The sequence below is a fragment of the Microcaecilia unicolor genome, chromosome 8 (assembly GCF_901765095.1).
Source record: "Microcaecilia unicolor chromosome 8, aMicUni1.1, whole genome shotgun sequence".
NCBI classification, from domain to species: Eukaryota; Metazoa; Chordata; class Amphibia; order Gymnophiona; family Siphonopidae; genus Microcaecilia; species Microcaecilia unicolor.
Genome location: NC_044038.1, coordinates 33,359,114 through 33,383,509, shown reverse-complemented (window position 1 = coordinate 33,383,509; position 24,396 = coordinate 33,359,114). Strand labels below are relative to the sequence as shown.

At 48.1% G+C, this 24,396-nt stretch overlaps 1 protein-coding gene across 1 annotated transcript in view; it reads left to right on the top strand.

Moving 5' to 3' along the window:
- Positions 1 to 24,396, top strand: part of LOC115476268 (uncharacterized protein C16orf45 homolog) — a 97,407-nt gene that overhangs the window by 69,765 nt on the left and 3,246 nt on the right. Inside the window, exons 3-5 of the mRNA XM_030212549.1 lie at positions 7,451 to 7,524; positions 11,164 to 11,278; positions 12,623 to 12,705. Of these exons, the coding sequence (XP_030068409.1) occupies positions 7,451 to 7,524; positions 11,164 to 11,278; positions 12,623 to 12,705 (272 nt within the window). The remainder of the gene's footprint in view (positions 1 to 7,450; positions 7,525 to 11,163; positions 11,279 to 12,622; positions 12,706 to 24,396) is intronic.

Below are 24,396 nucleotides of genomic sequence, written 5' to 3'. Positions count from 1 at the left end.
AATTAGGAATTATTTACTACCTTTTTGAAGAAATTCACCCAAGGCAATGCACAGCAAGAATTAGTGAAACATAGGCAATAAACAATTAGAACAGTAAAAATAGTCAAATAGCAGTACATAGTTTGGCATAATGCGCTACTGACAATGTCAACACAATCTAATATAATAATTTGCTATGTGAACGTTCTAAAGTGTCTCACTGGGATCGTAACCACCTGCTGACATCACTGGCCAACAGTAGAACCCTGCTTGCCTGACGTCAGCAGGGGGTTACGATCCCAGTGAGAGACGCCTGTTAAAGAACAGCGGGAGCGAGCAGAGACGTCCCTATGTGCATATCACCCCCCCTCCAAAATCGCCAACTCCTCTTTGCTACCCTGCCCTCCCCCCCTCTTACCGGGGTCCCGACGGCAGCAGCGAAGAGCCTCACGAGTCTGCTGCCTTCCCTTGTCTTCGCTCTCATCTCTGACTCTGGTCCCGCCCTTGTGGAAACAGGAAATGAGGGCGGGTCCAGAGTCAGAGCTGCGAGTGAAGAGAAGGGAAGGCAGCAGACTCCCGAGGCTCTTCACTGCTACCGCCGGGACCCCAGTAAGAGGGGGGGAGGGCAGGGTAGCAGAGTGGGGTTGGGGATTTTGGAGGGGGGGGGCGACGTGCACATAGGGGGATGGGTGGGGCCAGTATCGGGGAGGGGAGGGCCGTGGGTGGAGGCATCGCAAGGACGTGTCTGTGAGACAGAGAGGAGGGGGGACTGGAACTTGGGGGAGGGACAGAGGGAAGGAGAGAGAGGGAGGGAGGGAGGGAGGGCCTGGAAGTCGGAAGGGAAGAAAGGGGGCCGTGGGACTTGGAGGGGACAGAGGGAGAGAGCGAGGGAGGGAGGGAGGGAGAGAGGGATAACCTTGCTAGCACCCATTTCATTTCATACCAAAACGGGCCTTTTTTACTAGTTCAAAATAAAACATCATAGTACTCCTGCAGATGCCTCAAAAGGACTTTGTTATCAGGTGGATAAAGTCCACAACTACACATCACAAAGCCATGCTTGATTGCAAAAAAGGTATGTGAACTCCCTCTACCAAAATCACAATCTCCTGCACAGCAGGGGCAGAACTAGGGCTGCCAGATGGGAAATAAAAATTCCCAGCCCAACCTGTACCCAAAAGGAGCCCAAAGGTAGCCCAAGCTGCCTAACGAGCTATCTACCTCTGCTGCCTCTTCATTTCATGCTCTGCCCTGCTGTCAACTACTGCTGCTGTGCCTCCAGTCCAGAGTCCAGACCAGTGTGATGATGAGTCATCAGCTGATGACCTCATCACCTGCCTCACCTCCTATTGGTCAAATTTGGAGCCGGAATAAGGCTTGAGATGCACCAAGTTTGAAGGGAAAATTGCGGTGTGGGCAACCCTGGGAGTAACCAGCCCTCTGATTGGGGGGTGGGGGCAGAGGTGGACTGAGCAGGCAACGTATTCTGCTCCCCCCCCCCCCAGTGCGTTAAAAATACATGTGTTGGCAGGGATGTTGAAGCTCCACCAGCCAAAAGAATTCACTGCCAAGCAGCTCCCCTCCTCCTCGTGCTGCTGCAGTAACCTGGAAGTCAATGGGGTGCCTCCGCTAATGCTGGGACTCACATATGGTCAATTCACACGAGTTTTCAGAGCCAGTGCTGTCCAACCTTTCTCTCTCTCGCTCTCTCTCTTGCTTCTTCTCTCTTGCACTCACACTCTCTCTCTCTCTCTCGCAGGACTGCCCCCCCTCCAAGATCAGAAAAATAAGAAGGTTTGCTTTTTTTTTTGATTTACAAGAAGTCTTTATTTGAAATTTAGAATAAACAACATACAATAGATATCAAGCTGTCTTTACATATCAACTTCAAAATTCAAACAAGCATACGACCAGCCACCCTTTATTGCTATTACAACATTACAGCCAAAGGTAGCCTCTAGAACTTCAATATTTTACGTCAACTTTTAACCCGTATCCTAACCCTCCTCTCCCTCGAAATCCCCCCTCCCGTCCCCTACATCCCCCTTCTCCCTCCACTTCCCATACATCCCATACATCCCATTTATAATCTGCTCACTAACAAACAGTACTCACTCTCTAACATTGCTGACATCCTGAACAAAAGAACTTCCATACTGCCTGCCATTTGGCTAGTTGGAGGTTTCTAACTGCCAATAATCTTTCCATCTCACACACATGTTCAATTTGTTGTACTATCTCTTAACTGAAGGTACCCCTTGCTGTTTCCAGTGCTGAGCAATTGTCACTCGGGCAACACATAACACCTGCCGCAATAGCTTATGCTGAGGTACGGGCATGCCCTCTATTTTGGCAGCAAAAAGAAAAACCTCAGGCGCCCAAGGTATAGAGGTGTGTAACCAATTCTGCACCTTCCATTGAACCGCCCTCCAGAATGCTCTTACCTTAGGGCAACTTCACCAAAGGTGTCCAATGAACCCCCTCACACCACATCCTCTCCAGCACTGACCCGATATTGTTGGGTATATTCGCTGTAGACGATCGGGAGTGAGATACCACCTGTACAACACCTTCATGGCGTTCTCCTTCAGAGGGACATGTATTGACACCCCCATCGCTGCCCGTTTGATTCTCTCCCATCCCGGCTCACTCAACGTCATCCCCAATTCCTTCTCCCATCTCATCCTATGACATTTATAGCTAGGGACTTGTGCTGCAATGTATCTATATATTTTACCAATCAAACCACGAGAAGTAGTTAACTTCTCACACATCTCCTCTAAGGGGCCTTTTCCCTTCCTAATTACTGAGCTGACTGCTTTAGTACGGATAAAATGTGCTAATTGGTAGTATGCAAAATCGTGGTTCCCCACTCCAGGAAATCTGGATTGCAGGGCTTGGAAGTCAAGCATGTTATCCCCTTCAAACAGCTGGTCCCAAATTCGCAGCCCCTCTCCACCTTGTGAAAACCCCTTCCGTGGTCCCTGGCAAAAATAGGGGGTTATAAGCTATCGAGGTCATACGCGAGAGGACACAGCGACCCCCCCCCCCCCCCCGGAAACAGCTTATAGAGGGTTTGCTTTTTTAAATGTACTTGTTGAGGATAGTACCCATAGGAGGGACAGCAGTAGCACAGTTCAAGGCTTATTATGTTTGATATGTCTTTTTATCCAATGGCCATAGAAGAGAAGAGGCCCCCAGGATAGTTTTTAAAGCAAAATATCCCACTTCTCTTCCTGTTGGGGGAGGTGGGAGGGGGGAAGAGAAGGCAGATTAGGACAGTTATTCAGCCACAGGGCCCAGAGAAGCACTACAACAGGCAGAACACAGGGGAAGCAGGGCTGCAGCAGGGGGAACATTTAGCTGCCCTTCTCTTCCCCCTCACCTTCCCTTTTCACTAGTCTTGGGCGCCTTTTCTTTTGGCCTTGTCCTATATCCTGTTTCCCTCCCTCCCCTTTTCTTTAATATCTCCTCTACACTTTGATTTTCTCCTTCCCACTTTTCTTTGGCAAATGTAACTCTTCCTATCTTTTTCATTTATTTTTTATTGTAAACTGCCTTGTGGCACTGTGTGTAATTTGGCTGTATATCAATATCAAGCTGTCTTAAATAAAATAGTTGGGAGAGTGCCTAGTTGCAGATGATATGAAAAAATATGCAACAGTCTGTGATGTACATACCTAGGGCCTAAATGTTTAGGAGAAGCTTTCTCAGATATGCTAAATCAGTGGCTCCCAATTCAGGTTTTTGTCCAGGTAAGCTGGGGGTGGGAGGAGGAGACAACCAAGCCACCATTGCTCAGGAAGGTCCGTCTGTTCTCCCTATCTTCGATATTGTCCTCTAGTTAGCAGGCGGATTGATAAACAGGGCATCTTGCCTTCAGCTTCCTCCCTTGCCATTTTTTCTCTGTGGCCAATTTTAAAATGTATTTATATCGGTGTAGCCATAGGTCAGCAGGGTCTCATCTACTTTAGGTTCAGGCCCACCCAGCGGTGGTATACATCCTCAGTGTAACTGGTGGGGATCTCCAGGCCCTGCCAACTGAAGACATCCTCTGCCAGAAGTCCCGGGTTTTGTCAAAACTGATGAATTTGGTGACACACTTCCATCTACTGATGCCTCCACCCCCCCCCCCCCCCACATATTTCGTTTCATGAGGGGGTGCACACATTGGCAAATGGAAGCACACCACTGACTTCCCCAGTATAAATGGCCCAAGGGGGTTCTGGTGAAGGATATCTTCAGCAAGCAGGGCTAGAGGATCTCTGCCAGCCAAGGTATTTTTAACTCTGGGGGTGGGATGTTGAGGGGGAAGGAAACGTGGGCCCATCCAGTCCATCCCTGGGCCCACCCAGAAATTCAGCTCCAGCTGCATTACTGATCTATATTATGCGGGGACCAACATGTTTATTTGCCCAGGGCCCACCAAAGAGTTAATCCTGCCATGGTGACAAATGGTGTGCGAACACATATTTTGTTCACTGTGCTGTTTTCATCTTTTTGAATTTCATTTCAGCCATAGACCCTTTTATTTTGCTATCATTCTTTTAAAGATCAGAAAGTCTCGGTCATCATCGCTTTAGCAGGTTGAAGGGCTGCGAGGAGGAAGAGGAGGTAGGCTATCTTGAACAAAATGACCCATGCACTGCAAAGGATCCAGCTTAAATCTGCCAGGGCTTCTATTTTGGGATATTTACAAACTGTCGGTGTGATATTCAAAAGCATTTATCCACAGAGCAGCAGCTGTTTTATGGATAAGTGTCCTAACTGTGAATTTTCAGCAACATTAGTCCGAACACACTAGCAGGATAACGCAGGAACACCCACTCTCCACCCATGACATATCCTCTCCAAAAATAGGTAACAAGTGGGATACTGCGCTAACAGACCAGATACCACAAAATGCTTTAACGTGTTTTGCTGTAGCCTGTTGGCACACGCTAATGACATGTTAAGGGCTTAACACCCAAGGGCTTCTTAATATTTTTTTGTATCAGGAGTATTGTATTGGTGGTTATGGGTTAAAACCTAACAGAAGCCCTAGTTATATTAAAATGAATCATTAATACTATAATTGTGCTTTAAATGTTACTTAAGCCTTGGGTGTCCTTCCTGATGAAGGATTTTATATTGGGTCAGTCAGTATCTATCTATATCTTTCAGTAATCCAGCTGCTTGCTACAAAGCCCTTAAGAATCTGCGTCCTCGTTCTTTGAAAGAAAGCAGTGCTATGCAAACTAATTAAATTTTCAAGGTACTAATGAAGCAAGTCACCATGGCTAAGTGCCTCTGCAGTGAACTTTTTAATATTCATAGGCATCATGCCCCTCTGGACTAGACATGTGGGTGTTTTATTTGGCTGAGTTTCAAAAAAACTTTGCAATTTTGCAATTGAGCAAGAACAAAAGGGAAGGAATAGCTGTTCTCTTCACCAGTCTGTGAAGAAAGTTACATAATTACTGGTACAGGACATGTCTTGTAGGCTATTTAAAATTGTCGTCCTTTAGATAGGGGCAGCAGTATTCTAGAGCAGACTCACATCTGCACTGCATGAGCACTAACCATATATTAAAAAAAAAAAGGCTTATGAAACCCTTTTTCCCCCTTAATGCAATGTTTATTTTGAAAGTTACGATGAAGGTCATAAAGAGGCAAGCGTGTGGGCTCCAGAAAATATCTTTGGCTAAGCAGGAATTGTTTGTTGCTGTTGCAAGTAGCGGGGATATTTTTAACGGTGTTGAACTTCTGTGCTTGCTAGTGTGTGTTTTCTAGCAAAAAAAAGGTGCCGGTACTCAAATGCCAGGGCCACCCTTCATGGGTAGGGTGATCACTGGGGGACCCACCCCACAATAGCCAGGCCCCCTGCAACCAGTCACAAAATCTATGAAAAGGCAGAATTGGTATGTTGAGCCTGAGCTCTTTCATTATAACTTGGGGACCATAAGTCAATTTTAGCAGACAATGAAAAAGGTGCCGGTACTCAGTACCCCCTCAAAAAAATCCCTGATGCTTGCCCTTCAGGGAGTGGAGGAGTGGCCTAGTGGTTAGGGTGGTGGACTTTGGTCCTGAGGAACTGAGTTCGATTCCCACTTCAGGCCCAGGCAGCTCCTTGTGACTCTGGGCAAGTCACTTAACCCTCCATTGCCCCATGTAAGCCGCATTGAGCCTGCCATGAGTGGGAAAGCGCAGGGCACAAATGTAACAAAAATAAAATAGATACTAGTGGAGATTCTACATGGAATGTTGCTATTCCACTAGCAACATTCCATGTAGAAGGCTGCGCAGGCTTCTGTTTCTGTGAGTCTGACGTCCTGCAGGATGTCAGACTCACAGAAGCAGAAGCCTGCGCAGCCTCATTGGTGATCTGCAAGGGCCGACTTCTACATGGAATGTTGCTAGTGGAATAGCAACATTCCATGTAGAATCTCAAATAGTAGCAAACAGTGGAGGAGACTCACAGAAGCAGAAGCCTGCGCAGCCACATTGGTGATCTGCAAGGGCCGACTTCTACATGGAATGTTGCTAGTGGAATAGCAACATTCCATGTAGAATCTCAAATAGTAGCAAACAGTGGAGGAGACTCACAGAAGCAGAAGCCTGCGCAGCCACATTGGTGATCTGCAAGGGCCGACTTCTACATGGAATGTTGCTAGTGGAATAGCAACATTCCATGTAGAATCTCAAATAGTAGCAAACAGTGGAGGAGTGGCCTAGTGGTTAGGGGGGGGTGGACTCTGGTCCTGAGGAACTGAGTTCAATTCCCACTTCGAGCACAGGCAGCTCCTTGTGACTCTGGGCAAGTCACTTAACCCTCCATTGCCCCAGGTACAAATAAGTACCTGTATATAATATGTAAGCCGCATTGAGCCTGCCATGAGTGGGAAAGCACGGGGTACAAATGTAATATAAATAAATGTCACAGAAGATTCAGAGTAAAGTAATTAGAAATGACAGAGAAAATGAAGCAAGAGGGAAAGATTTTACTGCCTTTATTTGAACTAGGTGCCTATAGACCAGGGATGCATCAGTTCAGTCCTTCAGGGTTGCAACAGGTTAGATGTTCATAATAACCCTTATAAATATGCATGAAAGAGATCTGTTGATTGCAAATCTCTTTCATACGTATTCATTAGGGATATTCTGAAAACCTGACCTGTTTGCACAGATCTCAAGGACTGAACTTGTGCACTTCTGCTAAAAATGTTGTTGTTTTTTTTTTTTTTTTTGTAATGCTTGAATGGTGAGGAGGAGATCAAGGGAAATCTTTGCACTCCTGAAGCCACAGCACCCAAGATTTTCATGCCTCAGCTACCATTACTAGCCTGCTGCTTGATCTTGGAATTTGCTGCTAAGTCGCATGAATTTTGGATTACTGTGGGGTTCTGGACATCTTTTACATTACTTTAAAACTATCTGGTATATGTCACAGGATTTGCAACATTTTAATTCTGTACATTTATTCTGCCCCTAGGATGGATGATATCCAACTGTGCAAGGACATCATGGCCCTTAAACAAGAACTGCAGAAGTTAGTAGAAATCCCAGGTAACAGTCTTATTTCTGTGGTTGTCAGTCTTTCTATGCAGTTACCTGCTTAATTAGTGAATAACTTATTTGGAAAAATTTAAATGCCTTCAAAACTCGGATGCATGCATTCAGGGCAAGATACAGAAGAATGGCGATTTAGTGGTGGGTCACTTGATACTGTCCTAGTCTGCAAAATTTCTAGTCTGGCACTTCCTGAATGGCCACAGTCCAAAGCTGGAGTTCCCAACCCAGTCCTTGGGACATACCCAGACAGGCTGGTTTTCAAGTTACCCACAATGAATATGCATGAGATAAATTTGCATGCACTGTCTCCATTGTATGCAAATCTATTTCATTCATATTGGGCCAGATTCTATATATGGCAACTAAAATTTGCGGGTGCAACTTAATTAAACAAGCTAATCAGCACTGATAATTGGCCAATAACAAACAATTATTGGCACTAATTAGTAACTTTATAAATGTATTCTGTAAAGTGGTCCGCGTAAATTCTAATAGGCAGATCACAAAAGGGGGTGTGGCCATGGGAGGGGCATGGGCAGGTTATGGACACTCCTGAAAATTACACACACTGTTAGAGAATATGCCCGATCTGCACCTAAATAAGACATGGGCATTTACACCAAGTTTTAGCTGCGCCTATATTTTAGTTGCGAGATGGCTGCTACACGTATTCTATAAACCACACCTAACTTCAGGTGAGGTTTATAAAATACTGCTAAGAGTGTTTTTTTTTCAGCGCCATATATGGAATTTGGCCCATTCTGTGTGTATATGTTGAAAACCAGCCTGGCTTGGTGTGTCCTGAAGACTGGGTTGAGAACTCCAGATCCAGAGTCACAATTTGCAATTTCCAGTTTTCCCACTAATGTAGGGTTTCCCAAACCTATCCTTGTAACCAGGGCTGGTGGAGACATGCTGGGGCCAAGGGCAGAAATTTGGAATGGGGCCCCCAAATCCTGTTAACAGGCTGCACCATCTTCAGCTTTGAGCAGGCTTGGGGCTCCCTGTGATATAGGGGCCCAGGGCTGTTATCCTATTTGCACCCTCCTAACATTGGCCCTGCTGGTAACTCCATAGGCAGTCAGGTTTCAGGATCTTCCCCATCAATATGCTTGCATGCATCAGCGACCACAATACATGTATAATTTCTCTTATGCATAATCATTATGGTTATCCTGAAAACTCATCTGCAAAGTCACTAGGGTAGGTTTGGGAAAGTCCTACACTAATCATTACTAGGAGGCTTGCATCTCCTTCTTACTCTTTGCATATGCTAAACTTTTCATAAAACTCTCAAACTTTCCTGATTACTTTTTCATAAGGGACTTTTTTTTTTTCTTCTTCCAAATATTTTATTAATTTCCAAGAATACAAATAACAGGAAATCAATGATGGAAAAACATAGGAAGCAAGAAACACAACAGGTGGGAAAGGAAAGAAGAGAAAGGAAAGAAGAGAAAAAAGGAGGGGAAAGCATCCAGGTGTTTAACAAATAAGTCCTTTGTACTGGTTTAAGGTGTGGCCTGAATAGTTTGGAGGTAGTTGTCCAAAATAGACCAAATTGTTTTCTTAGATACTATCATCTGACTTTTTGCAGCCAAGGCGAGCTCAAACTTCTGATGCTGCAGGACTGTATTCCACCAGAAATGAATATTCAGCAACTGTGCGTTTTTCCAGTTTTGCAAAATATGCCGTTGAGCAATAGTGAGGAGAATGTCCAATAGTTTTGATTGCGGGGAGGTCAAATCAAAAGTTGCATGAACGGACTTAAAAATTACAATTGAATAAGTCAGGTCATCAGTTATGGGCAAAAGTTTTTGTATAATATTCCAAACAGCCTTCCAGAATTGAAAGATCGGAGGACACTCATGTAACATATGAGAGAAAGTACCCACTTGCAGCGAACAGTGCCAACATTTGTCTGATGAGCTCAGGCCAGCGGTAGCAAGTTTTCGAGGAGTCCAATTGGTTTTATGATATAAAAAAAACATAGACTGCAAAACCGCTGCAGAGGAAAGAGGTTTCATAACTTTAGACCAGAAACAGAACCACGTATTTTCATCTACCACAGACTCTGTATCAAGCTGCCAATTTGGGACGTTTTTTTTTTAACTTTCAGAATGTAGCACAGCATGAGACAGAAGAGTAGACCGATGTGTTTGCTTAACCAAAAGCTCATTGTAAAAATAAAACATCTCAATCATCCAAAGCCTACACTGGCATCAACTGGAGAATGGCAGCCTAGGAAAATAAGCGATGTATGGTCTTCAGAAGAAATAGAGAAAAATAAGAGATGCAGACCATAATTAAAGGCTCAGCACATTTTATTCCAGAACAGTGTTTATTAAGAGCCTATTTTGATGGTAGACTCCGGCACAACCTAAGGAAAGAGTGGTGGTGGATGGGTGGAACAGTGTCCCAGTAGAGGTGGTGGATTCAAGGACAGTGGTAGGGGTTCACACGCTAATAGCCACGAGATAAAGGGGAAAATTAGTGTGTGGCCATTAATATAGAAAATAGGATTTTCGGCCATTTTACTGCTGCGGTAAAAGTGGCCTCAGCATGTGGGAAAGACCCACGTAAGGGTGTGCTGAGGCCACCTTTTTCCTCAGGGCGTCTTTTACTAAGGCGCGCTCACGTTTTTAGAGCACGCTAAAATTGTGGGCGCGCTAAATGCTACAGACGCCCATAGGAAATGCATTGGCGTCTGTAACGTTTAGCGCGCGCTAAAAACGTGAGCACGCCTTAGTAAAAGACCCTTTCAGTTTGGTAAAAGGGACCCTTAGATTGTGAACAATCTGGCACCTACCTACTGCGTCAGAAAATACTTTCTCTAGATTTACATTATAGAAACACAAGTAGTTAAATGTAAAATCCAAATCCATAAGCAATAAAACAAAAAATTGAAGAGTATTGAACTGGAGGGTTTTTTTTCCTTAGACGTTGTCTTCTTCCCTATAAGTTTTATTTTATTGTGGCAGCCGTAATGGCTAAAGGCATACACCTTTATATTTTAAGAAATGTGGCTAATATTTCTGCTTTAAAATGACACCTTATCAGCTCAAGGTTAGAAATGCTTCCCGAAGGGTACTAAGCAGTGACGTACCTAGGTTGGCTGCCACCCAGGGCGTGTCGCTACTATGCCCCCCCACCACCGACAAATCAACCCCCTCCCCCCTCTTGGCGCATCAGCCTCACCACCTGGGGGTGCATGGAATAATCGCGCAACTGTTGGCTCTTCCGATTCCCTGACCCGGAACAGGAAGTAACATCAGAGGGGGGGCAGGGAACCGGCGGAGCCGACAACCACTCGACTGCTCCATGCACTCCCTTGCTGCCTGCATCTGGGGTGGATCCCCTCCACTGCCCCGCCCTTGGTACGCTAGAGGTGCTAAGTTTCAGCACTGTAAGCAATTATCATAATACTCTACCCCCTTGGGACGCATTGCAACACATCCAGCTTTCACACTGCCTGTGCTGGAGAGCTGCTTTAATATCAGGAAATGTATGCTACATGTATTTGAATGCTAAACGACATTATAACAATGTTATAAAGCCTCTGTAGGAAGTTCAATGTTACTCATGTAGCTGGTAGCAGCTGTTTGAAGGCCATTTAATTTTCTATTTCGACAGAAAAGGATAAAACAGTATCACAGAAGCGGTCAGAGGATGAATTGATTCAGAAGATCCAGAAGCTGGTGCAAAAAAGAGATTTTCTTGTAGATGATGCAGAGGTAGAGAGATTAAGGTAAGAATTACATGAGGGGCGAACACTTTGTTGTGTGTGTGTGGAGGGGGGGGGGGGGGGTACAAATTGAAGGAAGCTGCAGAACTACTGCCTACAGTGGTTTCAGGAAAAAGGTACTTCAGCTTTGGATCAGCAACATATCCGGGAATTTTTCACAGGAGGTGCGTTGCCCCTCCCCTGTCCGTACCTTCAAATCAGCTCCACTCCAGTCTTGGCCGGGCAATGGCAGCGGCACTCATAGGCTGCCTGCGTCTGTACTGGGACTTTCTCTCACTCTGAATCGTCCCGCCCGTCACAAAACAGGAAATCACATCAGAAGGGGCAGGAAGGTTCAGAATGAGAGAAAGTCCTGGTGCAGGAGTAGAGGTGAATTGAAGGCATGTGCATGGGGGAGGGGGAGGCATTCAAGGGGGGGGGGGGGGGTGGAATTGCAGAGTTTTGCCAGGAAGGGAAGTGAGAGATGTCAGACAGTTAATCTGCATTGTCAGATTAACTGTCTGACAGGGGGGTGGGTACGCAACACATGCACCTTGAATAGATAAGCCACTGGCTTTAAATATATCTCTTTCTATAGCCATATAATCTTGGCTTGTAATGCTGTGTAGGGATGTGCAGTCATTTCATGTCTAAACAAAACAAGGAATGAAAATTTGTTTTGTTGTGAGATATGGCAGACCTTAAGCACACACATTTGCTCAAAGGCTCTGCACCATGCTGGTTGCCCTTAAGTGAGGCAGGCCTGGGTAGAGGGAGAGTGGTGGTAATGACAGGGACAAGGAGAGGGGGTAGGACTGGCATAAGGGAGATGCTGGACAAAGGATATAAGGTGAGATGGAGGGAGAGGGGGAGTTAGTGAGACTGGGGAAGGAGAGAGAAAGATGGAAAGTTGTAGGTAGATGCAGAAAAAAATGGGAGATTGAATGGTGAGGAGGAGGCAGGACATCTAAGTTGACAGAGAAACAGACTAAGAAATGGAAAGGGAAATGGGACTTGATATACCACCTTTCTGTGGTATTTTGCAACTACATTCAAAGCGGTTTACTTATATACAGGTACTTATTTTGTACCTGGGGCAATGGAGGGTTAAGTGACTTGCCCAGAGTCACAAGGAGCTGCAGTGGGAATTGAACTCAGTTCCCCAGGATCAAAGTCCACTGCACTAACCACTAGGCTACTCCTCCACTAGCAACATTCCATGTAGAAGCCTGCCCTTGCAGATCAGCAACGCGGCCACGCAGACTTCTGTTTCTGTTGGTTTCAAGGCCAGAACCTTGAAACCAAAATTTTACAACAGCAAAATCTCTTATGTGTTTTTTTTTTTCTTTTTTTCTTTTGTGTTAACAGAGAACAAGAAGAAGACAAAGAAATGTCTGATTTTCTGTGTATTAAGTTAAAACCCTTAAGCAAAGCAACCAAGACTCCTGCATGTAAGTTTTTTTTCCTCCAGTTACATTTTAAATTCAGAGTGTGCTGTACTGTGATCACAAGGGCTAGATTAATTAAAATATACTAACACACTTAAATGTGTGTTATTTACTGCAGGTCCCAGTTTATGCAATGAGACCTACTTACTAATAATAGCACATGGTAATGGAGTTAGATTGCACTAACACTGTAGTGCACTTTAGTAGTTCTAAACCCAAATATAATTGGAATAAAATCACTTTACATATGTCACAGCATTTTCCAAATATATACAAGTTATTTGTCTTTTAATTATACAGTTAGGTACATCTTTATTTATCTATCAAATTTACATGTCATTTCTTCTTTCAGGCTCCAAATAGTTTACAATAGACTAAAATCATATCAAATATTTACCCATCTAAATGATCTTATCCTAGGGTAGTAACCCTTGGATAAGATCATTTAGATCAAGTAGCCCCCCTTCCAACTTTTTAAGTCAGGCTAATCTAGCTCTAGTTTTCATTCATTGTATACATATATTTTGTAGATGTGGATTGCCATGCAGAATTTAGAACTACGAGTCTTTTCTGAGTGAGAATTTGCTGTAATCTTTAAAAAGCAATACAATAACACATAGAGGAGCATTTTCGATATGACGTCTGAGTCCAACTTTAGACTTTCTGCAAAAAATGTCCAAAATCCCGAAGAAGAAATAAGTTCATTTTCCAAAAAGAAAAGCATCTATCTTTTGTTCTTGAAAATACTGTTTCTCTAACAAGGTTTTTTGCTTTGTACGTTTTGTTTTTTGCTCCATTTAAAAAAAGAAAAAAATGTCCAAGTGAAAAAAACGTAGAAAATCAAGTCATTGGGATGTAGGAGGGGCCAGCATTTTTAGTAGACTGGTCTCCCAGACACCCCAGGAGATAAATTGGGCACCCTACTGGACTTCAAAAACATGCTTCCAGGTACACATCTCACCGTTGCTCCCTTATCTGCTGAGCCCCCTAAAACCTACTACATAGTAACATATTAGATGACAGCAGAAAAAGACCTGCATGGTCCATCCAGTCTGCCCAACAAGATAAACTCACATGTGCTACTTTTTGTGTATACCTTACCTTGATTTGTACCTGTCTTTTTCAGGGCACAGACCGTATAAGTCTGCCCAGCACTATCCCCGCCTCCCAACCACCAGCCCCACCTCCACCACCGGTTCTGGCACAGACCGTATAAGTCTGCCCAGCACTATCCCCGCCTCCCAACCACCAGTCCCGCCTCCCACCACCAGCTCTGGCACAGACCGTATAAGTCTGCCCAGCACTATCCCCGCCTCCCAACCACCAGTCCCGCCTCCCACCACCGGCTCTGGCACAGACCGTATAAGTCTTCCCAGCACTATCCCTGCCTCCCAACCACCAGCCCCACCTCCACCACCGGTTCTGGCACAGACCGTATAAGTCTGCCCAGCACTATCCCCGCCTCCCAACCACCAGTCCCGCCTCCCACCACCAGCTCTGGCACAGACCGTATAAGTCTGCCCAGCACTATCCCCGCCTCCCAACCACCAGTCCCGCCTCCCACCACCGGCTCTGGCACAGACCGTATAAGTCTTCCCAGCACTATCCCTGCCTCCCAACCACCAGCCCCACCTCCACCACCGGTTCTGGCACAGACCGTATAAGTCTGCCCAGCACTATCCCCGCCTCCCAACCACCAGTCCCGCCTCCCACCACCAGCTCTGGCACAGACCGTATAAGTCTGCCCAGCACTATCCCCGCCTCCCAACCACCAGTCCCGCCTCCCACCACCGGCTCTGGCACAGACCGTATAAGTCTGCCCAGCAGTATCCCTGCCTCCCAACCACCAGCCCCACCTCCACCACTGGTTCTGGCACAGACCGTATAAGTCTGCCCAGCACCATCTCCGCCTCCCGCCACCGGCTCTGCCACCCAACCTCGGCTAAGCTCCTTAGGATCCATTCCTACTGCCCACAACTGTACACAGTAGCCCTTATGGGTGAAGGGGGCACCTATATGTGGGTACAGTGAGTTTTGGAGGGCTCACAGTTTCCCCCACAAATGTGACAGGTAGAGGGAGGTAGGGACCAGAGTCCCCCACGCCATGGTGTACTGCACTGCCTTTTCACTTCTCCAGGGACCTGCATGCTGCTCTAATAGATTTGGCTCTAACATCTGAAGCTGTCACAGAGGTTACTAAATCATATTTGTATTCACATTTGTGGGAGGTGGTAGGGGGGTCAGTGACCATTGGGGGGGGGGGGTCACCCCTGATTTTCCCCAGTGGTCTTTTGGGGCACCCTTTTGTGCCTTATTCATTGTAAAAACAGGTCTAGCTCAAAACATGTTAGTTTTAGTTCTGAACGGTTTTGTTTTGTTCCATTGTGGCAGAAAAACGTCCAGGTGTTAGGAATGCCCAGATCCCGCCTTTAACATGCCCCGACACACCTCCTTGTGATTTGAATGCACTTCTAATGGACTTCATAGAAAAACATCTAAAAATTGGTTTTGAAAATACCAAGTTGGACGTTTTTGTGAGGAAAAACGTCCAAATGCAGATTTATGTCACTTTTTTGACGTTTTGCTGTTTTGAAAATGAGCTCCATAGTATTTTACTCTGGGGGGGGGGGGGGGGGGCACTGTTTCCATATGGATTTTGCAATGGGCCTCACTCCTAAACCATAGTAACATAGTAGATGACGGCAGAAAAAGACCTGCACGGTCCATCCAGTCTGCCCAAGAAGATAAATTCCTATGTGCTACTTTTTTATTTGTACTGTCCTCTTCAGGGCACAGACCGTATAAGTTTGGCCAGCCCTATCCCCGCCTCCCACCACCAGCTCTGGCACAGACTGTATAAGTCTGCCCAGCACTATCCTCGCCTCCCAACTACCAGTCCCGCCTCCCACCACCATGGTATGTGGAGTATGATTTGAGGCTCTCAAATGTATTGCTAAAGCTTGTGTTAGTACTTGCATCATGCCAAAGAGAGCTTCCTTTTGGACTTCATAAGATTCTACATGTGTAGCCAACGTAGCAAGTCATGCTTGGATATTCCTTTTAATCAAGCCTGTGGTACTTGATATGATGGCAAATATTTCTGTATCTTTCTGCCACATTTTCTTGGTCTCTGACTGCATTGCTTGATATGTGAAAGATCTTCACTTGGCACCGAGATCTCTATTAATGCTGTTCTCATGTTTTTCTCCTCTACCACTATGGCCCAGATGCATCAACCAAACGTAAAAAAATCTAAAACGTAAAAGTCCCTAACGAATTTGAAAAAACGAAGAATGCACCAAAAAAAACAAGTCGCACATGTTCGGTGCGGTATTGTAAAGTACAATGCATTGAACTGGTGTAATCCCCGTCGGTAATCGGCCCCTAAAGCATGCGCAGAGCAGCCAAGCGTTATGCTGGCTGCTCTGCGCATGCCACAAACGTCAAAACAACCAAAACAAAACACAAACACGTTGCAGGAGCGTCCTGTATGGATGGCCTTGCCCCCCCCCCCCCCCCCCCCCGAGGTCCCCGCTGCTCCCCGCTTCCCCCTGCATGAAAAATCAAAATTTTAGCAGCCCCGACCCCCTCCCTTCTCTTCCTTTCTCTCTACTCTTTCTCCCACAGCTCTGCCACCCGCCATCCTCCGCCCCGTGCCCCACCCCCTGAGGTCGTTGCCGCTGCTCCCCCCCTCCACCGGGCCCCCCTCCGCCTTACCGGGCCCACGCAGCGCCTCTCACCTCTGTGTGAAGGCGCTGCATGGGCAAGAAGAACATCTGATCGCCGCCGAGTCTTCAGGACGTCTCTCCTTTCCTGACCTGGGCCCGCCCCCGTCTGACGTAAGTAACCTACGTAGGTTACTTACGTAGGTTACTTACGTCAGGTCAGGAAAGGAGAGACATCCTGAAGACTCGGCGGCGATCAGATGTTCTTCTTGCCCGTGCAGCGCCTTCACACAGAGGTGAGAGGCGCTGCGTGGGCCCGGTAAAGCGGAGGGGGGCCCGGTGGAGGGGGGGAGCGGCGGCGACGACCTCAGGGGGGGCGGAGGGGGCGGTGCATGGGGGTGGAGGATGGCGGGAGACGGAGCTGTGGGAGAAAGAGTAGAGAGAAAGGAAGAGAGGGGGGTCGGGGCTGCTAAAATTTTGATTGTTATGCTGCAGGTGGAAGCGGGGAGCAGTGGCGACTTCGGGTGGGGGGGCACGGGGTGGAGGATGGCGGGAGCTGTTTAGAAAGAGAGAGAGGAAGGAATGGAGGGAGGGAGGGGGGCCGGGGCTGCCTAAAATCACGATTTTTTTAATGCAGGGGGGAGCGGCAGCGATCTCGGGCGGGGGGGTGTGGGGCAAGGACTCCCACAAGGATGTGTTAAGACGTGTCTGTATGACAGCTCCGGCCTTAACGACAGCTCTGATCACACGTTAAATATATCGCGGTAAATGATTCGGTGCAATCGTCGGTATGGTTAGTGCATCCCGAATCGTCCACATTACAATGGTTGTTACTCGTTTGTATTCCGTTTTTGTTAGCTGCTAGCGTCGTCGGAAAATGGCTTTTAATGCATGCTACGGTTAAAAATTTCTTCGTTAAAGGGTCGTTAAAGGTTAGTGCATCTGGCCCTATGTCTGGTTTTCTTGCATCCTGCATTTTATTGGTTTGAATTAGTATGTCCCAAATGATCATAAACTCTTTATTTTCTGTATTCTGATAGGGCCATGATCCTAATGCTTTTCCGGTACAGCAATGTTGTAATGCTTACAGAGTTTCCAGTGGATGAGATGTGCCACTGTATTGTGCATTTCCGTATACAAACCTTCTCCTGTCAGAACTTTGAAACATTACCAGCTGTTCCCAACAGAAATTAAATATGTTAGTATTCCCACTTTTCCATATCATCAAGCTGATCAATCCATAGACTGGTGGGTTGTGTCCATCTACCAGCAGGTGGAGATAGAGAGCAAACTTTTGCCTCCCTATATGTGGTCATGTGCTGCCGGAAACTCCCCAGTATGTTCTCTATCTCAGCAGGTGGTGGTCACACACAGCAGCAGCTCTGGCTAGGCCTCCAAGCCTAATCCTTAGGTTTTGTTGAGGCCTGGGATTGAGGGCTCTTTTGAGCAAGTGCAAACCTGGTGGTGCCAGGTCCCTCCTTTTCTCCCCCCTCCCGCTGGCTCCGTTTAAAAAAAAAAAAAAAATATATTTTTAAACGTCTTTAAAGGCGTTTAATTCGACGTTTCTTTAAACGTTCATTGCAGCTACTCACTGGGACACCAGTTCGTTACAGCTCGGAGCGGCAAGCAGGTAATTTTACCTTTTTATAGCGGGCAGGGGGTTCCCCGATTCTTCTCCTCGTGGCAATGGCGTCGGAGGGCGAGGGCGCAAAGGGTCGCTCCCCGGATCGCTGGAGCGCTTCTAGAGGGGATGCGGGGGTTTTACAACCGGATTCGCCCTTGATGGGTGATAGTTTAGTGACCGATGAATGTCCCGGTCGTTCCTCCGGCGTGGCGGTTTTTTCCCGCCATAAACGCCCATCCCCCGCTCCTCGCCTCCGCCATCTTGGCCGGCCACGCGGCTCGGACGGCTTCTTCGGGGCCGCCCTTGAGGTTGGAGACATTAATGCCATGAACGCCCTTAATTTGGGCGACGGCACAAAAGCGGCTAAAGTTAAGCGCCGTTCTTCCCGCGCGGCTCCTTCACGGAGTTTCGCGCCGGACGCCATTTTGGATGCGCAGCATGTCTCTCCCCCGCTATTGCGAGCGCCGGTTGAGAGTGCGTCTAGGGCTGTTGCCCAGGCTGCGGAAGTGCACAGTCTGGGGGGTTTCTCCCCCGAGTTTGTTTTGCTGCTGCATCAGGCTTTCCTCATGCAAAACGCTGCCCCTGCTCCCTCTTCTGATAAAGAGGTTGAGGTTCCCAGAGGTAAACGCCCTCGGGTTGATTTCCAGGCCTTGGAGGACTTTTGTCTCCTCCGATGTAGATGAGGGCAGCGTGTCTGAGGTCTCCCAACGATCCTTTGCGGATTCCTTGGAGGAGATAGATCCCCGCTCGGATGGAGCGGATGACCCCTCTGCAGCGCGGCTTTTTAGCCCAGAGGATTTGCCCAACCTGTTGTTACAGGCCATGGACACTTTGAAGATTTCCTCTCCGGAGGACGTCTCTCCCTCAGCCCCTGTTGGCTCTGCCATTATGCTGGGGACGAAGCGCCCGCCTAGAACCTTCCACGTGCATGATGCCATGCACACCTTAATTGCGGCTCAATGGGATGTCCCGGAAACGAGCCTTAAAGTGGCTAGGGCTATGTCCCGCCTCTATCCTTTGGCTGTGAGTGAACGTGAGGCCTATCTGTGGCCTACCGTGGATTCTTTAATCACTGCGGTGACTAAGAAAACGGCGTTGCCGGTGGAAGGTGGCACGGCCCTAAAGGACGCCCAAGACAGAAGATTGGAGGCGGCCTTAAGGTCGTCCTTGGAGGCAGCTGCTTTAAGTTTGCAGGCCTCAGTTTGCGGCTCCTATGTGGCCAGGGCGTGCCGGACTATGGTGCAGCGGGCTTCCCCCTCGGATCATTCCTTGAGGGCTGATTGGCCAGCCCTGGAATCGGGCTTAGCCTATTTGGCAGACTTGCTGTATGATGTCTGGAGAGCCTCAGCTAAAGGCATGGCTCAGACAGTCTCTGCGCGGCGGTGGCTTTGGCTGAAACATTGGTCTGCTGACCACGCCTCTAAATCCCGCCTGGCTAGATTGCCTTTTAAAGGCAAGCTGCTCTTTGGGGTCGAGCTGGACAAAATCGTGACCGATCTCGGCACGTCTAAGGGCAAGAAATTACCAGAGGTCAGGGCTCGGGTTAGTACTCGTCCCGATACCTCCATACCGCCCGGGCAAGTCGGGTTCCTCTGCCCCCTCTTCCTTCAAGAGGAATTTCTCCCCCAAGCAGCATTCCTTTCGCAGAGACCGCCGTCCCGGAGGTGCTCCCTCCGGTCCTCCCCCAGGGTCTCGTACCCAATGACGGGGCCTTGGTCCACGCCCCAGTGCAGATTGGAGGACGGCTGTCCTCGTTTCTGGGCGAGTGGACCACTATAACTTCAGACGCGTGGGTGCTGGAAGTCATCAGAGACGGCTACAAGCTAGAGTTCTGCCAACCCTTAAGAGACGGGTTTGTACTCTCTCCCTGCAAGTCTCCGGTCAAGCTGTGGTAGTGCAGCAGACCTTGGACAACCTGATCCGCCTGGGTGCGGTCGTTCCGGTGCCAAAAAATCAGATTGGCAAGGGACGTTACTCCATTTCCTTTGTGGTTCCAAAGAAAGGAGGTTCTGTCCGGCCTATCCTCGACCTCAAAGGGGTCAATCGGGCCTGGAAAGTGAGGCACTTTCGCATGGAGACTCTCCGCTCTGTTATAGCGGCAGTGAAGGCAGGAGAGTTCTTGGCTTCCTTGGACATCAAGGAAGCGTACCTGCATATTCCCATCTGGCCTCCTCTCCAACGCTTTCTGCGTTTTACAGTCCTGAGACGACACTTCCAGTTCAGAGCCCTCCCTTTCGGGTTGGCTACTGCTCCGCGGACCTTTTCCAAAGTAATGGGGGTCATAGCGGCCTTCCTGCTAAAGGAAGGAGTACAAGTCCATCCTTATCTGGACGACTGGTTGATCCGAGCCCCCTCTTATGCAGAGTGCGGCAAAGCTATGGACCGGGTAGTTGCTCTTTTGAGCTCCCTGGGATGGATCATCAACTGGAAGAAGAGCCAGCTGCGCCCGACTCAGTCCCTGGTGTATCTGGGAGTTCGATTCGACACCCAAGTGGGCAGAGTGTTCCTGCCAGACAATCGGATTGTCAAGCTTCAGGCTCAGGTGGACTAGTTCCTAGTAGCCTCTCCTATTCGGGCTTGGGACTACGTGCAGCTGTTGGGCTCTATGACGGCCACGATGGAAGTAGTGCCCTGGGCCAGGGCTCATATGAGACCACTACAGCTATCTCTGCTGCTGCGCTGGACTCCGATGTCGGAGGATTATGCTGTGCGCCTTCCCGTGGACCCAGCAGTGCGCAAGGCGCTGAGCTGGTGGACGCAGACAGACAAGTTGTCTGCAGGATTGCCTCTGGTGACCCCGGAGTGGATTGTCGTCACGACAGACGCCTCTTTGATGGGCTGGGGAGCCCACTGCTTGGGAAGGACAGCGCAGGGGCTCTAGTCTCCTGCAGAGGCAAGTGGTCTATCAACCTCCTGGAACTCAGAGCCATTCAGTTGGTGTTATTGGAGTTCATCCCGGTACTGGTGTTGAAGCCTGTACGGGTCCTGTCGGACAATGCCATGGCTGTGGCCTATATCAACCGCCAGAGAGGTACCAGAGCGCCCCTCTAGCCAAGGAGGCTATGAGTCTTTGCCAGTGGGCGGAAGCGAACCTGGAGCAGCTTTCAGCGGCCCACATTGCCGGAGTCATGAATGTCAAGGCGGACTTTCTCAGTCGCCATACCTTGGAGCCCGGAGAGTGGCAACTATCTGCTCAGGCGTTCTTGGACATCACGAAGCGCTGGGGCCAGCCGAGCCTAGATCTGATGGCGTCATCGGCCAATGGCCAAGTGCCGCGCTTTTTCAGCAGAGGACGGGACCCTCGATCCCTGGGAGTAGATGCTCTTCTCCAACAGTGGCCGACACAAGAGCTCCTCTATGTGTTCCCCGCCCTGGCCCATGTTGGGCAGGGTGCTAGACCGGGTGGCAAAGCATCCCGGCAGGGTAATCCTGGTGGGTCCGGATTGGCCCAGACGTCCCTGGTATGCGGACTTGTTCAGGCTCTCAGTCGACGATCCTCTGCGGCTGTCAGTGGAGCAGGGCCTGTTACATCAGGGTCCCGTGGTGATGGAGGATCCCTCTCCCTTTGGTCTTACGGCCTGGCTATTGAGCGGCAGCGTCTGAGGAAGAAGGGCTTCTCAGACAAGGTCATCGCCACTATGCTGAGAGCGAGGAAGCGCTCTACTTCTACTGCTTACGCCAGGGTTTGGCGTATCTTTGCAGCATGGTGTGAAGCAGGCTCACTTTCTCCCTTCACTGCTCCAATTTCTTCAGTGTTTGCGTTCCTGCAAGAAGGTCTGGAGAAAGGCCTGTCGCTCAGTTCCCTTAAAGTCCAGGTAGCGGCTCTGGCTTGCTTCAGGGGCCGCCTGAAGGGTGCTTCCCTGGCTTCGCAGCCAGATGTGGTGCGCTTTCTCAAGGGAGTTAATCACCTGCGCCCTCCTCTGCACTCAGTGGTGCCTGCGTGGAATCTCAACCTGGTGCTAAGAGCATTGCAGAAGCCGCCTTTGGAACCCTTGTCGAGGGCATCTCTGAAAGACCTGACGTTGAAAGCAGTCTTTTTGGTGGCTATCACTTCAGACAGAAGAGTTTCCGAGCTCCAGGCGCTCTCATGTCGAGAGCCTTTTCTGCAGTTCACTGAGGCAGGAGTGACTATTCGCACAGTGCCTTCCTTCCTGCCCAAGATTGGTTCTCGCTTCCATGTGAATCAGCAGCTCTGTCTCCCTTCCTTTCGTAGGGAGGACTACCCAGAGGAGTACTCCGCTCTTGAATATCTGGATGTGAGACGAGTCATCATCAGATACTTGGAAGTGACCAATGATTTCCGGAAATCGGATCATCTGTTTGTCCTGTTTGCAGGTCCTCGTAAGGGTCTGCAGGCTGCTAAGCCTACAGTGGCAAGATGGGTCCAGGAAGCCATTGCAGCGGCTTATGTGGCCGCGGGGAAGGTGCCGCCTATCCAGCTGAAGGCTCACTCCACGAGAGCTCAGGCGGCCTGGATGGCAGAGGCCGGATCCGTCTCCTTGGAAGAGATATGCAAGGCGGCAACGTGGGCTTCGGCTCATACATTCTCCAAGCATTACCGTTTGACTGTGGCTGCACGGGCGGAGGCCCGGTTTGGAGCTTCAGTGTTGAGGTCAGGGATTTCTATGTCCCGCCCTGGGTGAGTACTGCTTCGGTACATCCCACCAGTCTATGGATTGATCAGCTTGATGATATGGAAGGTAAAATTATGTATAATCATACCTGATAATTTTCTTTCCATTAATCATAGCTGATCAATCCATAGCCCCTCCCAGATATCTGTACTGTTTATATTCTGGTTGAATTTTAGGTTCAAGTTTAGCCTTCAGTTACTTCAGGAGGACTTCGTGTTCAAGTTCTTCTTTCACTTGGATTCTTCAAGAGTTGAGACGACTTTGTGTTACAGTGAGCTGCTGCATTCCTCTCCCCTCCGTTTTACGGGGCTGGATTGAGACATAAATTCTGCCGGCACTCCCTCCCGCTTCGTGCGGCTGTAGGGCAGCTTTGTACCCCTCCCGCTTCGGCGGTGCTAGGGTCAGTCAGCTCCTCCCGCGGTTGCGGTTGCAGGATAAGCCAGATCCCCCCGCATCGGCGGGTGTGGTGTCCCTCCCCCGCTCCGCGGGGATGAGCTGGACGGATTCCCCTCCCCCACTTGTGTGGGGATGAGCTGGGTTAATTCCCCTCCCCCGTTTCGGCGGTGGTGAGCTGGGCAGAGTGTCCCTTCGTGGGTGTAATTCTCTAAGTGCTGAGTCCTGCGGATGGAGCTTTGATATCGACATACTGAGGAGTTTCCGGCAGCACATGACCACATATAGGGAGGCAAAAGTTTGCTCTCTATCTCCACCTGCTGGTAGATGGACACAACCCACCAGTCTATGGATTGATCAGCTATGATTAATGGAAAGAAAATTATCAGGTATGATTATACATAATTTTACCTTTTCTGTGCTTGCTGTGAACCATCTTGCCTATAATCTACTGTCCTGGGCTGCAGCTATCAATTTCTCATATTCTGGTTTCTCTTTCACTTCACTATAACCATTCATGTCTGCTTTTGATCTACGTATGGCTCCTGGAATAACACTTTGTATTTCCTACTGTATTAGTAACATAGTAGATGACGACAGGTAAAAGACCTTTACGGTCCATCCAGTCTGCCCAACAAGATAAACTGATAACATAAGGTATGATATGATACTACTTATTTTCAGGGCACAGAGCATAGAAGTCTGCCTGGCGCTGGCCTATCTGACCAGCTATGATCAGGGCACAGACTGTAGAAGTACATTTGCTGATCAAACTCTTTAAAGCGATTTCTCTCTTGTATTGCAAATTTTGTTGTTTCCTTCTCTGTGGGTACTGATGGATTCCTGAGCCCAAAGTTAGGGCACAGGAATTGGTTCTAAGTGTGATTCTATAATATACAAAATAAACATTTTCAAAGTTTATTTTGTATATTTCAAGGTAGATTATTATTCAGGAATGTGGGATGCAGTCAAGGACTTTCTTATTGTCAATCCATTTTGTACTGAGATTTCTGCTTTTCTTAGCACCGGCCATGATGGCTTTGAAAAACATTAATTGATATTTGAATGCTCCGCTGTTATTGCCATAATATTATGGTGTTAACTCTGGCTGCCTACCTGTTGAGTTTGCAGTCTGCCAGGTCTTGGTGGACTGATGTTAACTGTTTGAGCCAAAAATTAGTGACTTTTTCTGGGCCAGGCTCTTTTTAACCTACTTTCCAACCTTGTTACTTCAGGCCACTCCATAATCTTTTATTGTTACTTCAGGACACTCCATAGCTTGATGTTTATCTTTTCTAAATTCTCTTGTATGCTGTGTAGTCATTCTGCTTCTTGGTTGTACTCTGGATAGGCTTGACCATTAGACGAGGGTTGAAAC